Source organism: Nelumbo lutea, chromosome 2, assembly GCF_056320005.1.
Source record: "Nelumbo lutea isolate HS-2025 chromosome 2, American lotus-T2T, whole genome shotgun sequence".
NCBI lineage: Eukaryota > Viridiplantae > Streptophyta > Magnoliopsida > Proteales > Nelumbonaceae > Nelumbo > Nelumbo lutea.
Genome location: NC_142685.1, coordinates 48,500,098 through 48,516,002, shown reverse-complemented (window position 1 = coordinate 48,516,002; position 15,905 = coordinate 48,500,098). Strand labels below are relative to the sequence as shown.

At 38.7% G+C, this 15,905-nt stretch overlaps 1 protein-coding gene and 1 long non-coding RNA gene across 6 annotated transcripts; one reads left to right on the top strand and one right to left on the bottom strand.

Moving 5' to 3' along the window:
* Positions 1-1,361: 1,361 nt before the first annotated feature.
* Positions 1,362-15,622, top strand: LOC148870494 (uncharacterized). 5 transcript variants are annotated; one of them, XM_088972651.1, is made up of 4 exons: positions 1,362-1,473; positions 9,988-10,261; positions 13,268-13,350; positions 15,199-15,622. In XM_088972651.1, exons 2-4 carry the CDS (start codon positions 10,172-10,174, stop codon positions 15,341-15,343), a joined length of 318 nt encoding a protein of 105 aa, XP_088828777.1. In that variant the 5' UTR covers positions 1,362-1,473; positions 9,988-10,171; the 3' UTR covers positions 15,344-15,622. The 5 variants fall into 5 exon arrangements, 3 of the variants coding, with proteins under 3 accessions (XP_088828777.1, XP_088828776.1, XP_088828778.1); XR_016107870.1 differs by lacking the exon at positions 1,362-1,473 and adding an exon at positions 9,460-9,630 and having other exon boundaries at positions 9,988-10,086; XR_016107869.1 differs by lacking the exon at positions 1,362-1,473 and adding an exon at positions 9,460-9,630 and having other exon boundaries at positions 9,988-10,123.
* On the bottom strand, positions 10,358-15,066 carry LOC148870495 (uncharacterized). The gene is made up of 2 exons (XR_016107871.1): positions 14,852-15,066; positions 10,358-10,794 (listed from the first exon to the last, which is right to left on the bottom strand). It is a non-coding gene; the product is annotated as an uncharacterized LOC148870495 (long non-coding RNA).
* Positions 15,623-15,905: the final 283 nt, after the last annotated feature.

Here is a 15,905-nt window from a genome sequence, read left to right as displayed (position 1 = left end):
TTATGGGGAAGCTGGTGTGAAGTCCAACTGAGAGAGGGGGTGTTTTTGTGAAAAACTGAGAACAGGAGGGCGCCTCCTATCTGCTAAACCTAATTTGGTGTCCCTTGTATTAGCATGCCCCCCTCTCCTTAGCAAACCCTAGGGTGCCTTTTAACCTATTCTTTTCATCCTTAGCAAACCCTAGCCACCCCCAATTGCTTAATTTCCACCCTCCACTTCTTCTAATCTCCACCACTCATTCTAGGGCACTCTTTTTGTAGCTTTTAAACCCCAGGGCGCCACCTGACTGCTAATCCTCACCATTCAACACCTAACCACTAGATCTCAGCCCTCCATTCCATCTTCTATCTCAGCCATCCACTCTAGGGCACCACCCACCTCTTTTAATCTCCACCTTTTAGCCCTATGCGCCTCAATCTCCACCATCTATTTCTGGGCACCCAAATCTCAGCCCTACATAATATTGTGTGCCCTCTCCTTCTATTCTCAGCCTTAGGATCACCCCAAAACCATCCTAACCCTCCGTTAGAAACCGTAGGGTGCCCATATCTTTGCTAAAACCCAACTGTCACCCCCTTCTTTTTCTCTAATCCCAATTGTATCCACCCTTCTCTATAAAAAAGACCCAAGAGCTCTTGAGAAAGGGTTAGATTCTACCCCCAAGTAAGACAGAAGGTTGATCTTGAAAAGTTCAAGGGTAGAGGAAGAGGAGGACGCTTAGGCAAGAGAAGGGGTTCTTGCTTACAGTTCGCCAAAGCCACTACTGCCACATCTGGATTCGGATCCCAACCATTTAGCTTTAGTTTTAATTTTTGTTATGTCATTTCTAGTTCCGTTATTTCCTTTTTGTAATTAATTTTCATTCCGTTTGATCTTCGTTTTCTTTTCTACAGATCTGGAATTCAGCTAGGTAAGACGGAAGGCCTAGCTCGAGAAGTTTGAAGGTCGAAGGAGAGATCCGAAGACTATTACCTCTTATCAGATTACAAACTTTTTTTTTATTTCCTTCATTTATTTATTTCTGTATTTATTTTTTTCTGCACTTTTAATTTCTACAATGTTCAAATTCTATCTTTTCCGGTTTAATTAATTATTTTTTATATTTCTGCACTTCTCTCTTGTGTTCTCTTGTCCGGATTTAAGTACGTATTAATTTTTTCCTCGCTTCCCAGTGGATACGATCCGATCTCATCATTTTACTGTGTTTGTAATTATTTGAGAATCAAAAAAATTTTATAAATATTAAACTGTTATTTCGAAGTGCTTAATGACACACTTCCAGACACACCAATCCTCACCCCATACCCGATTCGGGGAAAATTTATTTTCCCCATCCCTGCTCTGTCCTTATTTAGGGTTGAGGAAAACCCGCCCCGCTCAGGGCGGGGCCCCGGTTTTAGGGGGGAAATTGGCATCCCTACTCCGAACGAAGCCATTTACATCAAGAACCTCAACGAGAAGGTCAAGAAAGCGGTGAGCTTTACGAAACACTTCTCCGTAATGTGTGCAAAACCTTTCAAGTTATTATTTCCAAGGTTAGCGTTTATTTGGAACCCTTTCGGAAATGAATTTCTACAGTGGTTACTCTCTAGTCTCTACCATTAAATGCAGTTGGGCATATGGGCTTTTTTGTCTCTTTGCATTTGCTCTCGGTTTAGAGAGACATGTCTCTCTCTCTCTCTTTAAAATTACGCACAATTTCATAATATCGGGCTTCTGTTTTTCCCCTTAATTTCGTACTGTTTGTTAGTACTCAGAGGCAGAGGAAGTTCTTTAGCTTCCTTCTGCTTTCATGTTTTACTACAATTATAGTACTCTCTGTTAATGATGCCATTACCCAGTGTTATATGGGATCTTGAAAGTATAAGATTTTAAAAATTCACCCTTTTGTTTCAGATTATGAGTGGCTATGTTAGGTATGAACAAGGGCATGGAGATTCTGAAGACCACTTAAAAATGCTAAACTGTATCCAACTATATTCATAATGACTTATTTATTTAAATGGGAGAGAGAGATGCAGGATGCAAAGTAACTGACATTCAGAATTGTACGTCTATGACTTGTACCTCAACCTCAGGCAGAGAAAATATTGTCTCAAATTCATCACTCGTGACCAAGACTTATGGTGTTTCAACTTGCTTGTTTGGTTAATTTGATCTTGATGTTATTGGAAAGATTGTTGAATTACATATCAATAAGTCTAAGTTTGTGGAAGCTTTACTTTTCATTAGTCTAAGATTACGTAACTTGATTTAAGTTGAGAATTTATGTCCAAAATTTGAAAAATCAAATGATTCTGTGATAGGAAACACTATTTTTGGGGCTATTTACCTTTTTTAGAGTAATCCTATTAGCTATGACATATGTTTGATAGGAATTAGTTGCAGATGCAGTCTATTTTTAAAACCGGTGAAGACACGATTAAAAGGAATTTATTTTGGTTTTTTTCTCAATTTTTATTTTGTTTACTACAGAAAAAGAATATGTTTGTTTACTTAGTTTTGAACCTTTAGTCTATAGGTATGATATTGACACTTGAGAGTGTTTAGGAAATTTTAGGTTAGTTGTGATCAGTAAAAGGGGGTTGCATATTTTGTAATGGATCCTTTAGGTGTTGATTAGAGAACCACAGCTACTGGTTCCTAGGTTAAAAATGAACACAACTTTAGAAAAGCTGACCCAACCCAAGAATTACAATTGAGCCCAATATGGATGGGTTCTTTGTACCCCTTCCTTAGGTAGACCATCTGCCAAGCTGTTGGCAGTTCTCCTCACCCATTTGACTTGGATTGTCATGTCCTTGATAGCCAATTAAATCGCCTGAATTCATTCCTCAAATGCCATGTCACCTGGTCACCCCTCCCCCTTCTTCAACCATTTCACATCAGTTTTCGAGTCTCCCTCAATGATCAGTCTATTAATACCCAACTCTTTTGTCTTTTCAGCCACATATACTGCAGCCAATAGTTCTGTTCTTGCCACATTGCCTTATTCAGCAGGTCCCGATTAGAAAGCTATGATGTTTCCTTCTTCATCCCTAATGACCCCCCTATGCCTGAGGGGCCTGGATTACCTAGACAACTCCCATCAAAATTCAGTTTTTTCCTCAGCAGATTTTTGTCTTCTAGATGATGAGGCAGCAATAACACTCCAAGTGCTGAAAAAGTCTTCAACCTTAAAATCTGAAAACAATTTCAGGCTTTTTTCCCAGTGTGCTACTCTCAAAGTTATGATTTCTACCAAAGGTTTCCTTGCTTCTTTCTCTTTCTTCAAATATTCTTGCGTTTCTTTCCTCCCAAACAATCCAAAGCACCACTACTCTAGTAGACCTCCCCAAGGTGCAGCTAAAGCCAGTAGAGCTAAACAATCCTTCTAGCTTGTCAGGAGAAGACCATCTACATGCAAAGAAGGAAGCAAACCAATTCCAAATAAAGCTAACAAAAGGACAAGATATTAAAAGATGGAATGCAGTCTCACAATTTAACTTACATAGGGCACACAAAAACCTAGTTGGTCTTTTTCTTTGAAGCAAGTCAAAGGTATTAATACAACCATGAAACACTTCCCAACAAAAAGCACTGATTTTAAGGGGAATGGGAAAGCACCAAACTTCCTTGACTGGGAAAGAAGGAGAAGGGATGTGGCTACCAAGGAATTAAAGAAAGATTTACAAGAAAACAACCCATCAGAGTTAAGGCCCCAAGCCCTAGAATGCAATCCACCCTCTCCCCATAAACACTGAATTCAGCAAGCCTAACAACTTGGACACACTAGGAATTTCAGATTCTCTAAGGTTCCTTTTAAATCCAATGTTACTAGACCAACACCCAACAACTCATTTTCCAATAGCACTTGAGAATCCATTATACTGGGAAATCCTTATTTTATCATTTTTTTTTCTGATGCAAAAGAAATTAAGAGAAACCAAATAGACACAAGATCTTTACATATTTAATGATTAGAAGACTCAGAACCATGTATAAGCATCAAAAGAAAACTTTAAAGTAATATTTTCCCATGGGCACCAGAAGTTGTCATAGTTGAACCCCTAAAGATCATTGAGAATTGCAGCTCAACAGATCAAAGTTTTTTTATCCTCCCAATCAGAATCTCCACAGGTGCACTTTTCCAGCAAATATTCTAGGATTTCTTTCTTCCAAAATGCACCATGATAGTACAAATGGAAGCTGGTTAGATTGGTACCATGACCAGAAAAACTACTCATTGGCTTTTCTTGGTACTGATTCAATGCGAAGCATAATGCAGGAGAAAACATGCCTATAGAAGGAAAAAACGAAAATAAAAAATTTCTGTATTGTTCTTGTTAGAATTCAGGTCTGCCTTAGAGTTTGGCCTGATTGAGTTCAGTTATGTAGAAGAAGAAAGAGTGATAGAGAAAGAGAGAAAGAGAGAAAGAGAGAAGAGAGAATTCTGGTTCGAACTGAAGGAGTCAACATGACTTCTCCCAGTCGGCCAGTAAGTATTTATATTATTATTAAAACATAACTGAAAAGACCTATGTGCCCTTACTTAAGTGAAGAGCACATATTTCAACACAACATTACATATCAGCAACATCAATCAAGGTATAAAGACAGAAATACCCCTACGCTAACACACCCCCTCAAGCTGGTGAGTATTACATATGTAGTCCACTCTTCCCCGACTCAAGCCTTTTGTAAATAAGTCAGCCCACTGATTTCCTGTATTAACATGTGTAGTGTCTAGCTCTCCATTCAGCATCTTCTCCCTCACAAAGTGACAGTCAACCTCAATGTGCTTGGTTCTTTCATGAAACACTGGATTAGAGGAGATATAAACCGCAACCTGATTATCACAATAGAGCTTCATTGGAGTGTTAATGTTGTACCCTACTTCCTGTAGAAGGTTCCTTAGCCACACTAATTCACAAGCGGTATGCGCCATAGCCCTATATTCTGCCTCTGCACTGCTTCTTGCCACAACCGTCTGCTTCTTACTTTTCCATGTCACCAGGTTACCTCCCAGAAACGTGCAATAGCCTGTAGTAGACCGCCTATCAGACATAAAACCGGCCCAATCAGCATCAGAATACCCTTCTATTTCAAGTTTTCCCCCTCTTGTATATCAGACCGTGACCTGGGGCCCCTTTTAGATACTTCACAATTCTCAGAACCGCATTCCAATGAGGAGTCATAGGTTTTTGCATGAACTGGCTTACCACACTAACTGCAAATGAAATGTCTGGTCTGGTAATGGTTAGGTAGTTTAGTTTGCCCACAAGTCGTCAGTATCTGCCAGAGTCTTCAAACACTTCACCCATATCACTGCTTAGCTTGGTATTTGTGTCCATGGGTGTTTCAGCTGGTTTGGTACCCAACAAGCCTGTTTCTTCCAGCAAATCAAGCACATACTTCCTTTGGCACAGGTTAATCCCATACTTGGATCTCGCTACCTCTATCCCCAAGAAGTATTTTAGTTTACCCAGATCCTTTGTCTGAAAGTGATCCTGCAGATAAGTCTTCAGCCTATCAATACCAATGTTATCATTCCCAATAATAACAATATCATCTACATACACCACCAACACAAAATGGTCAACCTTGCACTGTTTCATGCCAAACTTCTTTACCACCTCACTGAACCTACCAAACCATGCTCGAGGAGACTGTTTAAGCCCATATATAGCCTTCCTTAGTCTGCACACCTTACCATCCTCCCCCTGAGCAACAAACCCTGGAGGTTGCTCCATGTAGACCTCCTCGAGTAAGTCATCATGTAAAAAGGCATTCTTGATATCAAGTTGATATAGTGGCCACTCATACATGGCTGCAAGAGAGATCACAGCACGAACTGACCCTATCTTAGCAACCGGCGAGAAGGTCTTTGTGTAGTCAATGCCATAGGTTTGGGAGTACCCTTTTGCAACTAATCGCGCTTTCAGGCGTTCAACACTACCATCAGGCGGATACTTAACCGTATAAACCCACTTACAACCAACAGCTTGCTTCCCAGGAGGAAGAGAAGCGAGGTCCCAAGTATGATTATGATGAAGGGCTGAGAGTTCTTCTTCCATGGCACGGCACCACCCTGGAGAGGCAAGGGCTTCCTAGACATCTTTAGGAACAATAACTAATGATAACAAGGTAACAAACTGGCGATGGGAAGCGGAAAGGTGAGTAAGGGAAACATAATTAGAAATGGGATGAAGGGTGCAAGTACGTTTACCTTTCCGCAAAGCAATGGATAGATCAATCTCAGATGCCAAGTGGGGTTCTGGTGCCGGATCCGTCGACGGATATGTAGCCGGAGGAGTAGTAGCCGGTGCACGTGGGCAATGTGTATACACATGATATATAGGTGGGCGTTCAACAGGTGGTGGCACCGGAGGCAAGGATTTGGTCACAACTGGAACAAACTGAGGATCGACAACGGGAAGTGGAAGGGGAGGAGGTGATGAGGAGGAAGAAGCATCACCAGACCCCAAAAAGAACGAAGTAGACTCAAAGAAACTGACATCAGCACACACAAAGGACTGTCGAGAACCAGGATGGTAACACCTATACCCTTTCTGGGTCCGAGAATAGCCAAGGAAGATGCACTTGAGAGAACGGGCATCAAACTTGTCGTTCCCAAGACCCAGATTATGGACAAAATAGACACACCCAAAAACTCTCGGCGTAAGAGGGAACGGAGACAAAGTGGGAAACAAGACCTAAAACGGAGATTGACCATCAAGGATGAACGTGGGCATCCGATTAATCAGAAAACAAGAGGTAAGCACTACATCACTCCAAAAAGGTTTGGGAACATGCATGTGATGCATTAGGGATCTTGCTGTTTCAAGGAGATGGTGATTCTTTCTCTCAGCCACCCCGTTTTATTGTGGGGTGTAGGTACACGAGGTCTAATGTATAATGCCGTGTTGGTCCAAATATTCCTGAAATGATGAGGATAAATATTCGCGGCCATTATTAGAACGAAAAACTTTGATGTGGGTACCAAATTGGTTACGAATTTCAGCATAAAATTTTTGGAAAATGGTAAACAATTCACTTCTTTCTTTCATTAAATAGAGTCACGTCATCCTTGAAAAATCATCCACAAAAATGACAAAATATCTGTATCCATTATATGACATTACTTTATAAGGACCCCAAACATCTGAATGAACTAAAGAAAAAGGACTCGACACACGGTTATCAACCCTAGAACTAAAGGGAACACGATGGTGTTTCCCAAACTGACACGACTCACAATCCAAAACAGAAAGTTGACTCAAGGACGGAACCAAGGACTTCAAGACTTTGAGCGACGGATGACCAAATCGGCAGTGCCACTGGAGAGGAGAAAGAGATGACTAGAGAGATGTTGAAGTTCTACCACCACCACCGTCAAGATAATACAGTCCACCTGCTTCATGCCCTCCACCAATCTTCATCCCCGTCTTGAGATCCTGAAAGACACACATAGAAGGATAAAAGGTAATGGAGCAGTTAAGTGATTTGGTCAGCTTACTAACAGACATAAGGTTAAAAGGCAATTTAGGAACATACAAAACTGATGAGAGGGATATAGGATCTAGGTCAACATTACCAACACCACAAATTGAGGATGTGGAACCATTAGCAAGGGTGACAAATTGTGATATTGAGCAATGAGATAAGGAGGAAAACACACCTGGAGTTCCAGTCATGTGATCGGAGGCTCCAGAGTCAATGATCCAGGGATTGGGTGTAGATGCCAGACAAGCCATACCTGAGTGAGCAAAAGTTGTTGTGTTCTGTTGTGATTGGATAAACCTCTCATATTCATCACGGGGAACACTCACCATCTCCTTCATGGGACCATCTGTGGATGTAGGAGGCAACTGGTCAGATGAATGATTCTCCTGTTTAAAGCTGGAACTTGAGTCACCGGTCGTGGCATGATTGGCCTAGGTTGAGAGAGGACCATGTAAATCATAACAATAGTTGATGGTATGTCCATTCATACCACAATAAGTGCACTTCCTCGGGCCTGAGCTACGTCCTCTACCACGGGCTCTCCCTGAATCTCTGCTCCCAGTACGACTACCACCACGATTATAAGTAGACCCACCATTGCCACTTCGGCCATATGCAGAACCACTATCAACACCACGACCAGACTGAGCTCCCTGAGCTCCACCTCTACCACCACGGCCTCTCGATGCAGCAAAGGCAGATCTATCTGAGATATTAGAGTTCTCAGTAGATCCGATAGAAATCCTCCGAAGTCGAGCAAATACCTCTTCTAGGGACGGAAGAGCTGATCCCCCTAATATTTGAGCCCGTATTGGTTCATATTCAGACTTTAGTCCCACAAAAAATCTAGTCACATCAAGCTGCTCTCTCTGTTGTTGCTGAATCTTGACATCAGAAGTGAGAGGATGATAGACATTCAACTCATTACGTATGTTCCTCATGTTGGCATATACTCCTCAAGACTCTGATTGCCCTGTTGCAGATTAAAGTACTCTTGATAAAGCTGATAAACTCTGGTTGTATTGTCATGCCCCGAATACAATTTTTCGCATGGTCCCACACGTCTTTGGCAGTATCAAGGAACATGAAGTTCACACTAATCCTGGGTTCCATACTGTTCCACAACCATGTGATGATCTGAGCGTCCTCTTGCTCCCAATCTTCATACTCGTGAGAGTCAGAGGAGGGTTTCTCCTCTCTGATATGTTTTACCTTCTTCTTTGCCTTTAGAAAGACTTCAACGGATTTAGCCCAAGGCACATAATTCTCTCCATTTAACTTAATGGAGGTCATCTGAACATTCAGGTAGTCTGTAGGCACCATCACACTAGGTTTATAATCATTACTGTCTCCCATTATGTTATCACCAATTCTGCACACTTGCTGAATTCTATTATCACTGAGATCTGCACACTACACACCACTAGGTCACACCTGTCACACTGATTGCAGCACTAATTGTTGTTGGAATGTGTGCTCTTTACACCACAAACCCTGCTCCTACAACTACCTGAAATCTCACCACTATATGATCATATCTCTTCCTTCAACATGCACAAAGAAACCAGCATAAACCCTAGCTCTTACTGGCCAAAACACTAGCAAATGATCTGAAACACACACAACAGCCGCTTCACACACAATAGCCACACACAGTTCGGCCCTCTATTCTTCCTCTACTAGGAGAGGGCGATCTCAGAAATCACAGCAACAGACCACATATGACCTGATTGGAGGCATAGAGACCCCCAAGGGAAGAGGGCGATCACTCCTCTCTGATATGTTATCTCCAATCGATCACTCCTTTTCATCCATATTCAGCATAAAATTTTTCGTGTTTAAATTCTAGTTCTACATATTCATATTTGCAGTTATGTTTTAGTGTGCTTGTAGATGCTAACCTACATTTGCTATAAAAAAAAGTCAAATAACTAATGTACTGATGCCTTATCTGTATCCTTTCTTCTTTGACAGAATTGAAGATCGTTTTATGCTTTGTTTTCACAGTATGGAAGGATTTTAGATGTTGTTGCCTTGAAAACAGCCAAACCTCAAGGCCAAGCATGGGTTGTATTTAGTGAAATTACTGCTGCTAGTAATGCAGTACGCCAAATGCAAAGCTTTCCATTTTATGACAAACCTATGGTAGTTCTAAATAATTTAATAACCTTGGCTTTCATTTTATGATTCCTGTTATTTTTAGACTTTTACAGAGAACCTATCTTCTTCTCATCATCTCATTCGTGGATTTTGTGAGATATTGCTTCATCATGCATGTTGACTTTACAAATATCAGCCAATGACTGAATGTTCATCTTGTCCCTTGATATTAGCAAAAGTAATTATGATATTGATGGGAAATGTTCTGGTTTTCCATAATATTGCATTATGGAAAATGATAAAAAAGCATTGTATTATGAATTCATCATCATTTTACTTCATGTTTGGAAACTTTCTATTCAAACCTTTTTTTCTTAAGGGAAATTTGTGTGTTCTTTCCAGGGAGTCTGTAATGTAATGTATTACAAATACCAAGCATGGGCATGAATATGGCTTGGATAGTGCCATAGTGGATGGGTCAAGCTTGAAGTCCCCTCTCAGGTTCTCACATGGGAAATCTTTGCCAAAAATCAACATTGTTAGTTGGTTGCAGCTTCCATCTATCCATTTTCTATTTTTATCCTAAATGCTGTGGTTTATCCTGCTCAAGGGAATTAAAGCTATATGTGTAAATGGAACATATGGAACTTCAGCTTCTAGTACAACATTGAGAAAGGTAGAAATATATTCTTACTTTTAAAGTAAGGAAGATACTTTTAATAAAAAATTCATTTGATAGTAAAATTTTAGATAAGGAAAAGAGAAGACACTCTTTAGCCAACTGATATTCTATCCTCAACACTCAAATAATCCAGAAATGAACAATCATGCTACATACCTATTGTCTGTATGTCATTTCATCAGTCATATCTGTCAAATTACATCTACATAGACTGTAATCTAGAGCTATTGGATAGTTAATTGACTAAAAACTATATGAAGTGCCAAGGTTATGGCATTTCTGCATGTTAAAACTAAGAATTGATGCTTGAAATAAGGTAACAAACAAAGAAGGTGGTATTTGTTTCAAGGTTGAGGAAACCCATGGTATGGTTGAAAAAATTGTGCTCTACTGGTTTGAAAATGAAACCATATTGCAAGGTGCCAACTGGCTGGTTAGTAAGGTCTCCTGCTGGTTGTAGCATAGACTTGGGATCAAATCCCTCCTGCACCTCAGTTTGGGGATGGGCTACCTCCGGTTATGTAGTCCTGAAGCAAAAATAAATAAAATAAAATAAAGAAAATGAAACCATATTTTTTAAACCATACAATGAAATCTGTAACCTATTTGTCGGATGATGATGGTTTCATATTTTCAAATTTGAAAAAAAAAACAGATCAATAATGATTACTGTAACTACTGTAACTCATATGTGCAGATCAATATTGAGTCATGTCATGCTTGCATCAGTGAAAAATATTTTACGGTATACAACACAATGAATTGGCGTGTTCAAGACAAGGGGGTTCTGGAACCATGGATTGGTTGTTTCAGAACCACCAACAGAGTTGCTGAATGCACAAGATTCATTGTTTCATTTCAGAACTAGGCAGAAAACAAAAAAATAACCATGAATTTGACACTCCCTAAGCTCCTCCCAGCCTCCCAAAGGCTTTGATTTGTTGATGTTCAATTATTTGTCCACCTATTCGAGCATAGTTTGTTGCATCTGAAATCAGCATCATTGTTCCTTGATTTAGTTACCTCTTTATGTACTCAGAATTGTCTGAACTGCTTTCATGTGTTTTAGAGAGCCATTGCTATCTAGAATTTTTACGTTTGAAATAGCTCTTGGTGATATTTAATTTATATGATTTAGAGGATACAATATGCAAAAACAAAATCAGATTGTGTAGCAAAAGCTGATGGAACCTAAATTCAAAGAGAGAAGAAAAAGAAGCAGGAAGAGAAAGGTAGTTGTGTTTTCCATTAAACTTTTTGTTTTTTCTGTTTGTTTGATATGCCAAGATTTACCGTGCCTATAACACCATCACTCATGCAAATTAAGCTGAGAATGTGGATATAACACCAAAGTTGGAAAATAGACCCTAAGGAAGAATAAGAAAAGAATGACAAAATAATCAAATTGGATGGAAAAAATAGTTGCAATAATAAGAATGTTTCAATCTATTCATTCTACAATGTAATTAAACTTACAATTATACTTGTACTGCCCCCTCTCTCTGAGAAAGTAATTATACTTGTAATACTTGGTGTATTTCTACTGCTTCCTACTGCGGCTGATTTATACTAAAATGCAGCAAGGATATCAGTTTGATATGTTGAAATTTGAAAAGGAGTTCCTCTTCAAAGTAATTACTTGAATTCTTAGATAAACTACTATTTTTTTTTTTTGTCAATAACAGATCCATGCAATTTTATTGAAACGAAAATAGGAAAAGTGTACAAGAGACAGGATACAGTTAATGCTGAGAAGAGCCATCTTTGTCCAACATGCAATTGATTTTCTTGTAAATAGTAATAGTCTACTCTCCTTGGGAAGAATCCTAACAAAAATTGCCCTATTCACTCCTTTTCATACTTGATACTGAAGTCCATGTATGTTGTATAATGAAGGCAGGCACATCCAGAGACTTGACATCTCCTCAATCATCCACTCAATTACAACATGAGAATTTCAATATCTAACATATCATATCCTATGGAAGCAGCAAATCTCACCCATTGCCAATAAGGCTCCAATATATGAGCAAGGCAACACCATCATGATTTTTGAAAACTACTCCTATGCCCAACCTCTCAGTTTTGATTTTTATAATGCTTGCTCTTTTCAGTGGGCATACCTATATAAATGGGGTCCAGTTTTTATGGATAAATAATACTGCATCCAGATCCTAATAAATCTAAAATTTCATTTTCTGATGGACTTATTGGGTGGAGGTGGTTAATAATTTTAACTCTTAATGGTGTACTTTTTTGAGCAAACCAATAAAGTTATTGTCGTTTGCAAATGTATAAAAGGGAGCCCCCCTATTCTTAAAAGGATTAATTATATGGAGGCCAAACCTATACAGAAAACAGTAACTGGCATTTCACCTAAGAAGAGGATCTTAGTGCCCTTGACCTCGATATTGTGGTGCTTCCATTGACAGTGAATACTGTTGCAACCAAAAGATCAATCCTTCCAAATCTTTTAATCTTTCTCCATTTTCAATAGAATAATGAAAAAAAAAAGTCAGATCAAGAACCGAAAAATAGATCAAATAAGCCCCTCCCAAAGAAAATATAAAGAAATTAATAAATGAGATTTGGAAGATCAAGTATCTTATTGATATCAATTTTGATCTCACCATCTACGAAACCAAATAAGGATAAAATTAAAGTACAACAAATAAAAAAAAAACATGGAAGAAATGGTTGAGATAGAGGGATGAATGGATGGAGGCAATGGGTTGATGGAAGGGGATGGGTTCTGGCCGAGGAAGTTGTAGGTATTTCTCTGCCAGTGATGAAAATGAAAGGGGAGACAGAAAGTAGTTTAGAGAGAGATGGGACTTATGGAAGGATGTTGGTTTTGGCTTTGACAATGCATGCTTGGTAGGTAAGTGTGCAGGTATTTCTGTATTATTTTAGCAGTGAAGAATAAAAAATATTTGGGAAAGTGTTACGGTTTTTCGAATTTATTTGACTTTCACTTGAAACTGTATTTGCATTTTGCAGCTGAAAGAAAATGGAAGGTTGATGCTCCAAATTCTGCCACTGCTACAAATGGTAGTGCTGATCAAAGCAATGGGGGCCCTGCTGTAAGTTTACAGCCATTTTATAGTTTTGTTCTTGAGTTATACTATTGTTAAGATCATGAGTTACATGGTTTTCATTTTTTCGTTAGAGGAAAGATGGGTTACATGAGGAATAGGGCATGTCAATGAGGTGGAGATATGGATTTAAGCATTGGTTTCACAAACTTGTATTGGCAGAACCTTTCTCGACTGTGAATATGGGCTGAATGGTAGAGCTGGATGATGTGGTTCTTTGTATGGGAACTTGGGTGCATCGTATGACACAGATCATTTGTCCTAATGAAAGGAGATTTTCTAAATGCCATAACATTTGGAAACAGCCTCTCTGTTTGTGCAGGGGTAAAGCTGCGTATTAACTAGGCTTATTGTGTAGGATATGATGGACTTTTGGTTTACTTATCTGATATTTATCATGAAAACTTCCTTTTCCGGATTTTTAATATAACCTATTTGATCATTATTACAAAAATTGAAAGATAGATGATAAGAACTAGAGAGAGAGAAAAAAAAAGATATGTACCAATATTGATACCAATGAACTTCATGTTTAATGAAAAATTTAGTAAATTGAAAAACTAGGGTCTCATCTAGTCAAGTCATACATATAAATTAGTAAATATGCATTTTTAATGAACATTGCAGTTTTCTAAAACTGGACCAAGAACTAAAAGGATTTCTAAGTTAAATCAGAAAGTCACATTTATGACCCATGATCTCTTGCATAATAAGAATTAGATTTTCCCTTCTACTATTGTCCTTTTCAATTTTCTTTGCAGGTAAATTTAGGCTTGGTTTAGAGGGGATATTAGGTTTGAGCCCCATTTTAGAAAGTCTCCTGAAGTTAGTGGCAAAAGGACAAGAAGGCTTACCTTTCTACAAACAGTTGGATAATGGAAGTTGGAGTTTGGAAAAAGTAGGCAAGTTGAAGGAAGGATTAGAATGTAAGATATCTTGAGGTATATAGAGGGAATTCTTTGGCCTTGATGTTTCTGTAAAAGAATAAATTATAGGAGATGGCTGGTATAAGGGGAGGTTTTAGGATGAAAATTCTAGGTTTTCAATGATGGGCAACTTTACTAGAGAGGAATTTCACTCTAGGGTATTGAAGAATTCAATGGAATTTTCAAAAAAGAAGAAAAAACTTGGAGGATGAGATAGGGTTGATTCAATGAATTCATTGCCTTGTAAATTGATAGAATTGAAGCTGACTGATAGTTCAGTCAGGAAGCAGGATTGAAGAGGAAAATCAGAATTATTACAACAAATAAGTTAAATTTTTTCTCACATGGTTACAAGTTGAAGGCGCTAAGAAAAGGGACTTGGTTTGAAGTAGTAAGAAATGTTTTAAGTTCTCGTAATAATAATGGTGAAACGGGATTCATGTAGCCGATCCTTATATAGTTGGGATAAAGCTTAGATGATAATATTATACCTGCATGGATACATGACATAATAATTTTGAAAACACAAAAAACGAAACATGTTTAAGTAAAGAAATTATTACTCCATCATTCTTGCCATTCATCCGGTGGTCTTGTTGAAATTCCTTCTTTGAAGATGATGATTGATAAGTATGAGATTCTTATAAGAGATTGGGACTGGTTATCATCATAGTTCATAGAGTTTGGTCAATCTGCAGATTGGAGACATGAAATATATGTGTTAAAAATTATGCATAAGCGGTAGTCCATTTCATTTTGATTTGGTGTAGTTGTTTTCTCATGTTGCGCGCTGGTGAAACATAGCCATTTATTGCATTCTTCTTTTCTCTTTTAATGAAATTTTATTAATATTAATGTGCTTGCTTTCTGTGAGTAAAGACTAATGCCCTTTTTCTAATGTGATTGACAGGCTCCATTCCATCAGGGAAATTAAGCCTAGTGGACAAGTGGCAGCCATAGCCCCCAATTATATACTCTTCATTCAGAATTTACCCCACGAGGCAACAAGCATGATGCTGAAAATGCCCTTCCAGGTTTCAGGGAAGTCCGGATGATAGAAGCGAAGCCAGGTATTGCCTTTGTAGAGTTTGGAGACGAAGTACAGTCATTAATTGCCATGCAAGCCCTTCTTCAGGGGTTCGAGATTACTCCCCAAAATCCCATGGCTATCACTTCTGCAAAGAAGTAAACAATTTTTTTTTTGTGGTATGCATTCCTTTATGATTATCCTCTTGTAGTCTTCCCAAAATATGGTAGCACATGAAACTGCTGGTATGGTGGACGTTTGGATAATGACCAAATTTGACCAAACATGAGTTGGACGATTGGACTGATGTTGGTATTGAAAGAATGGTAGGATCCATTTAATGGATGCCATGAAAGGTGCAGAATGGGTGGGCAAATTTTAAAAATTTTCCTACCTTCTCCCAACTGGGAATCATATTCCCTAAATTTAGAATACAATATTCCAGGATTCTACTTGAACCATAATCAAACCAGAGCTGAACCAAAATGTAACATTAAGGATTATACCTGATCCGGAGAAACAATATCTCCCAAAGTTGGTGTTCACGCCCAAAAAAAATACCAAGATCTGCTTCTGCAGAAGATGATACA

Coding starts and splice junctions, on each gene's coding strand:
- LOC148870494 (XM_088972651.1), top strand. CDS start 10,172: ATGCTGTGGTTTATCCTGCTCAAGGGAATTAAAGCTATATGTGTAAAT. Junction 10,262..13,267: donor CTAGTACAACATTGAGAAAG/GTAGAAATATAT, acceptor TGCATTTTGCAG/CTGAAAGAAAATGGAAGGTT. Junction 13,351..15,198: donor AAAGCAATGGGGGCCCTGCT/GTAAGTTTACAG, acceptor TGTGATTGACAG/GCTCCATTCCATCAGGGAAA.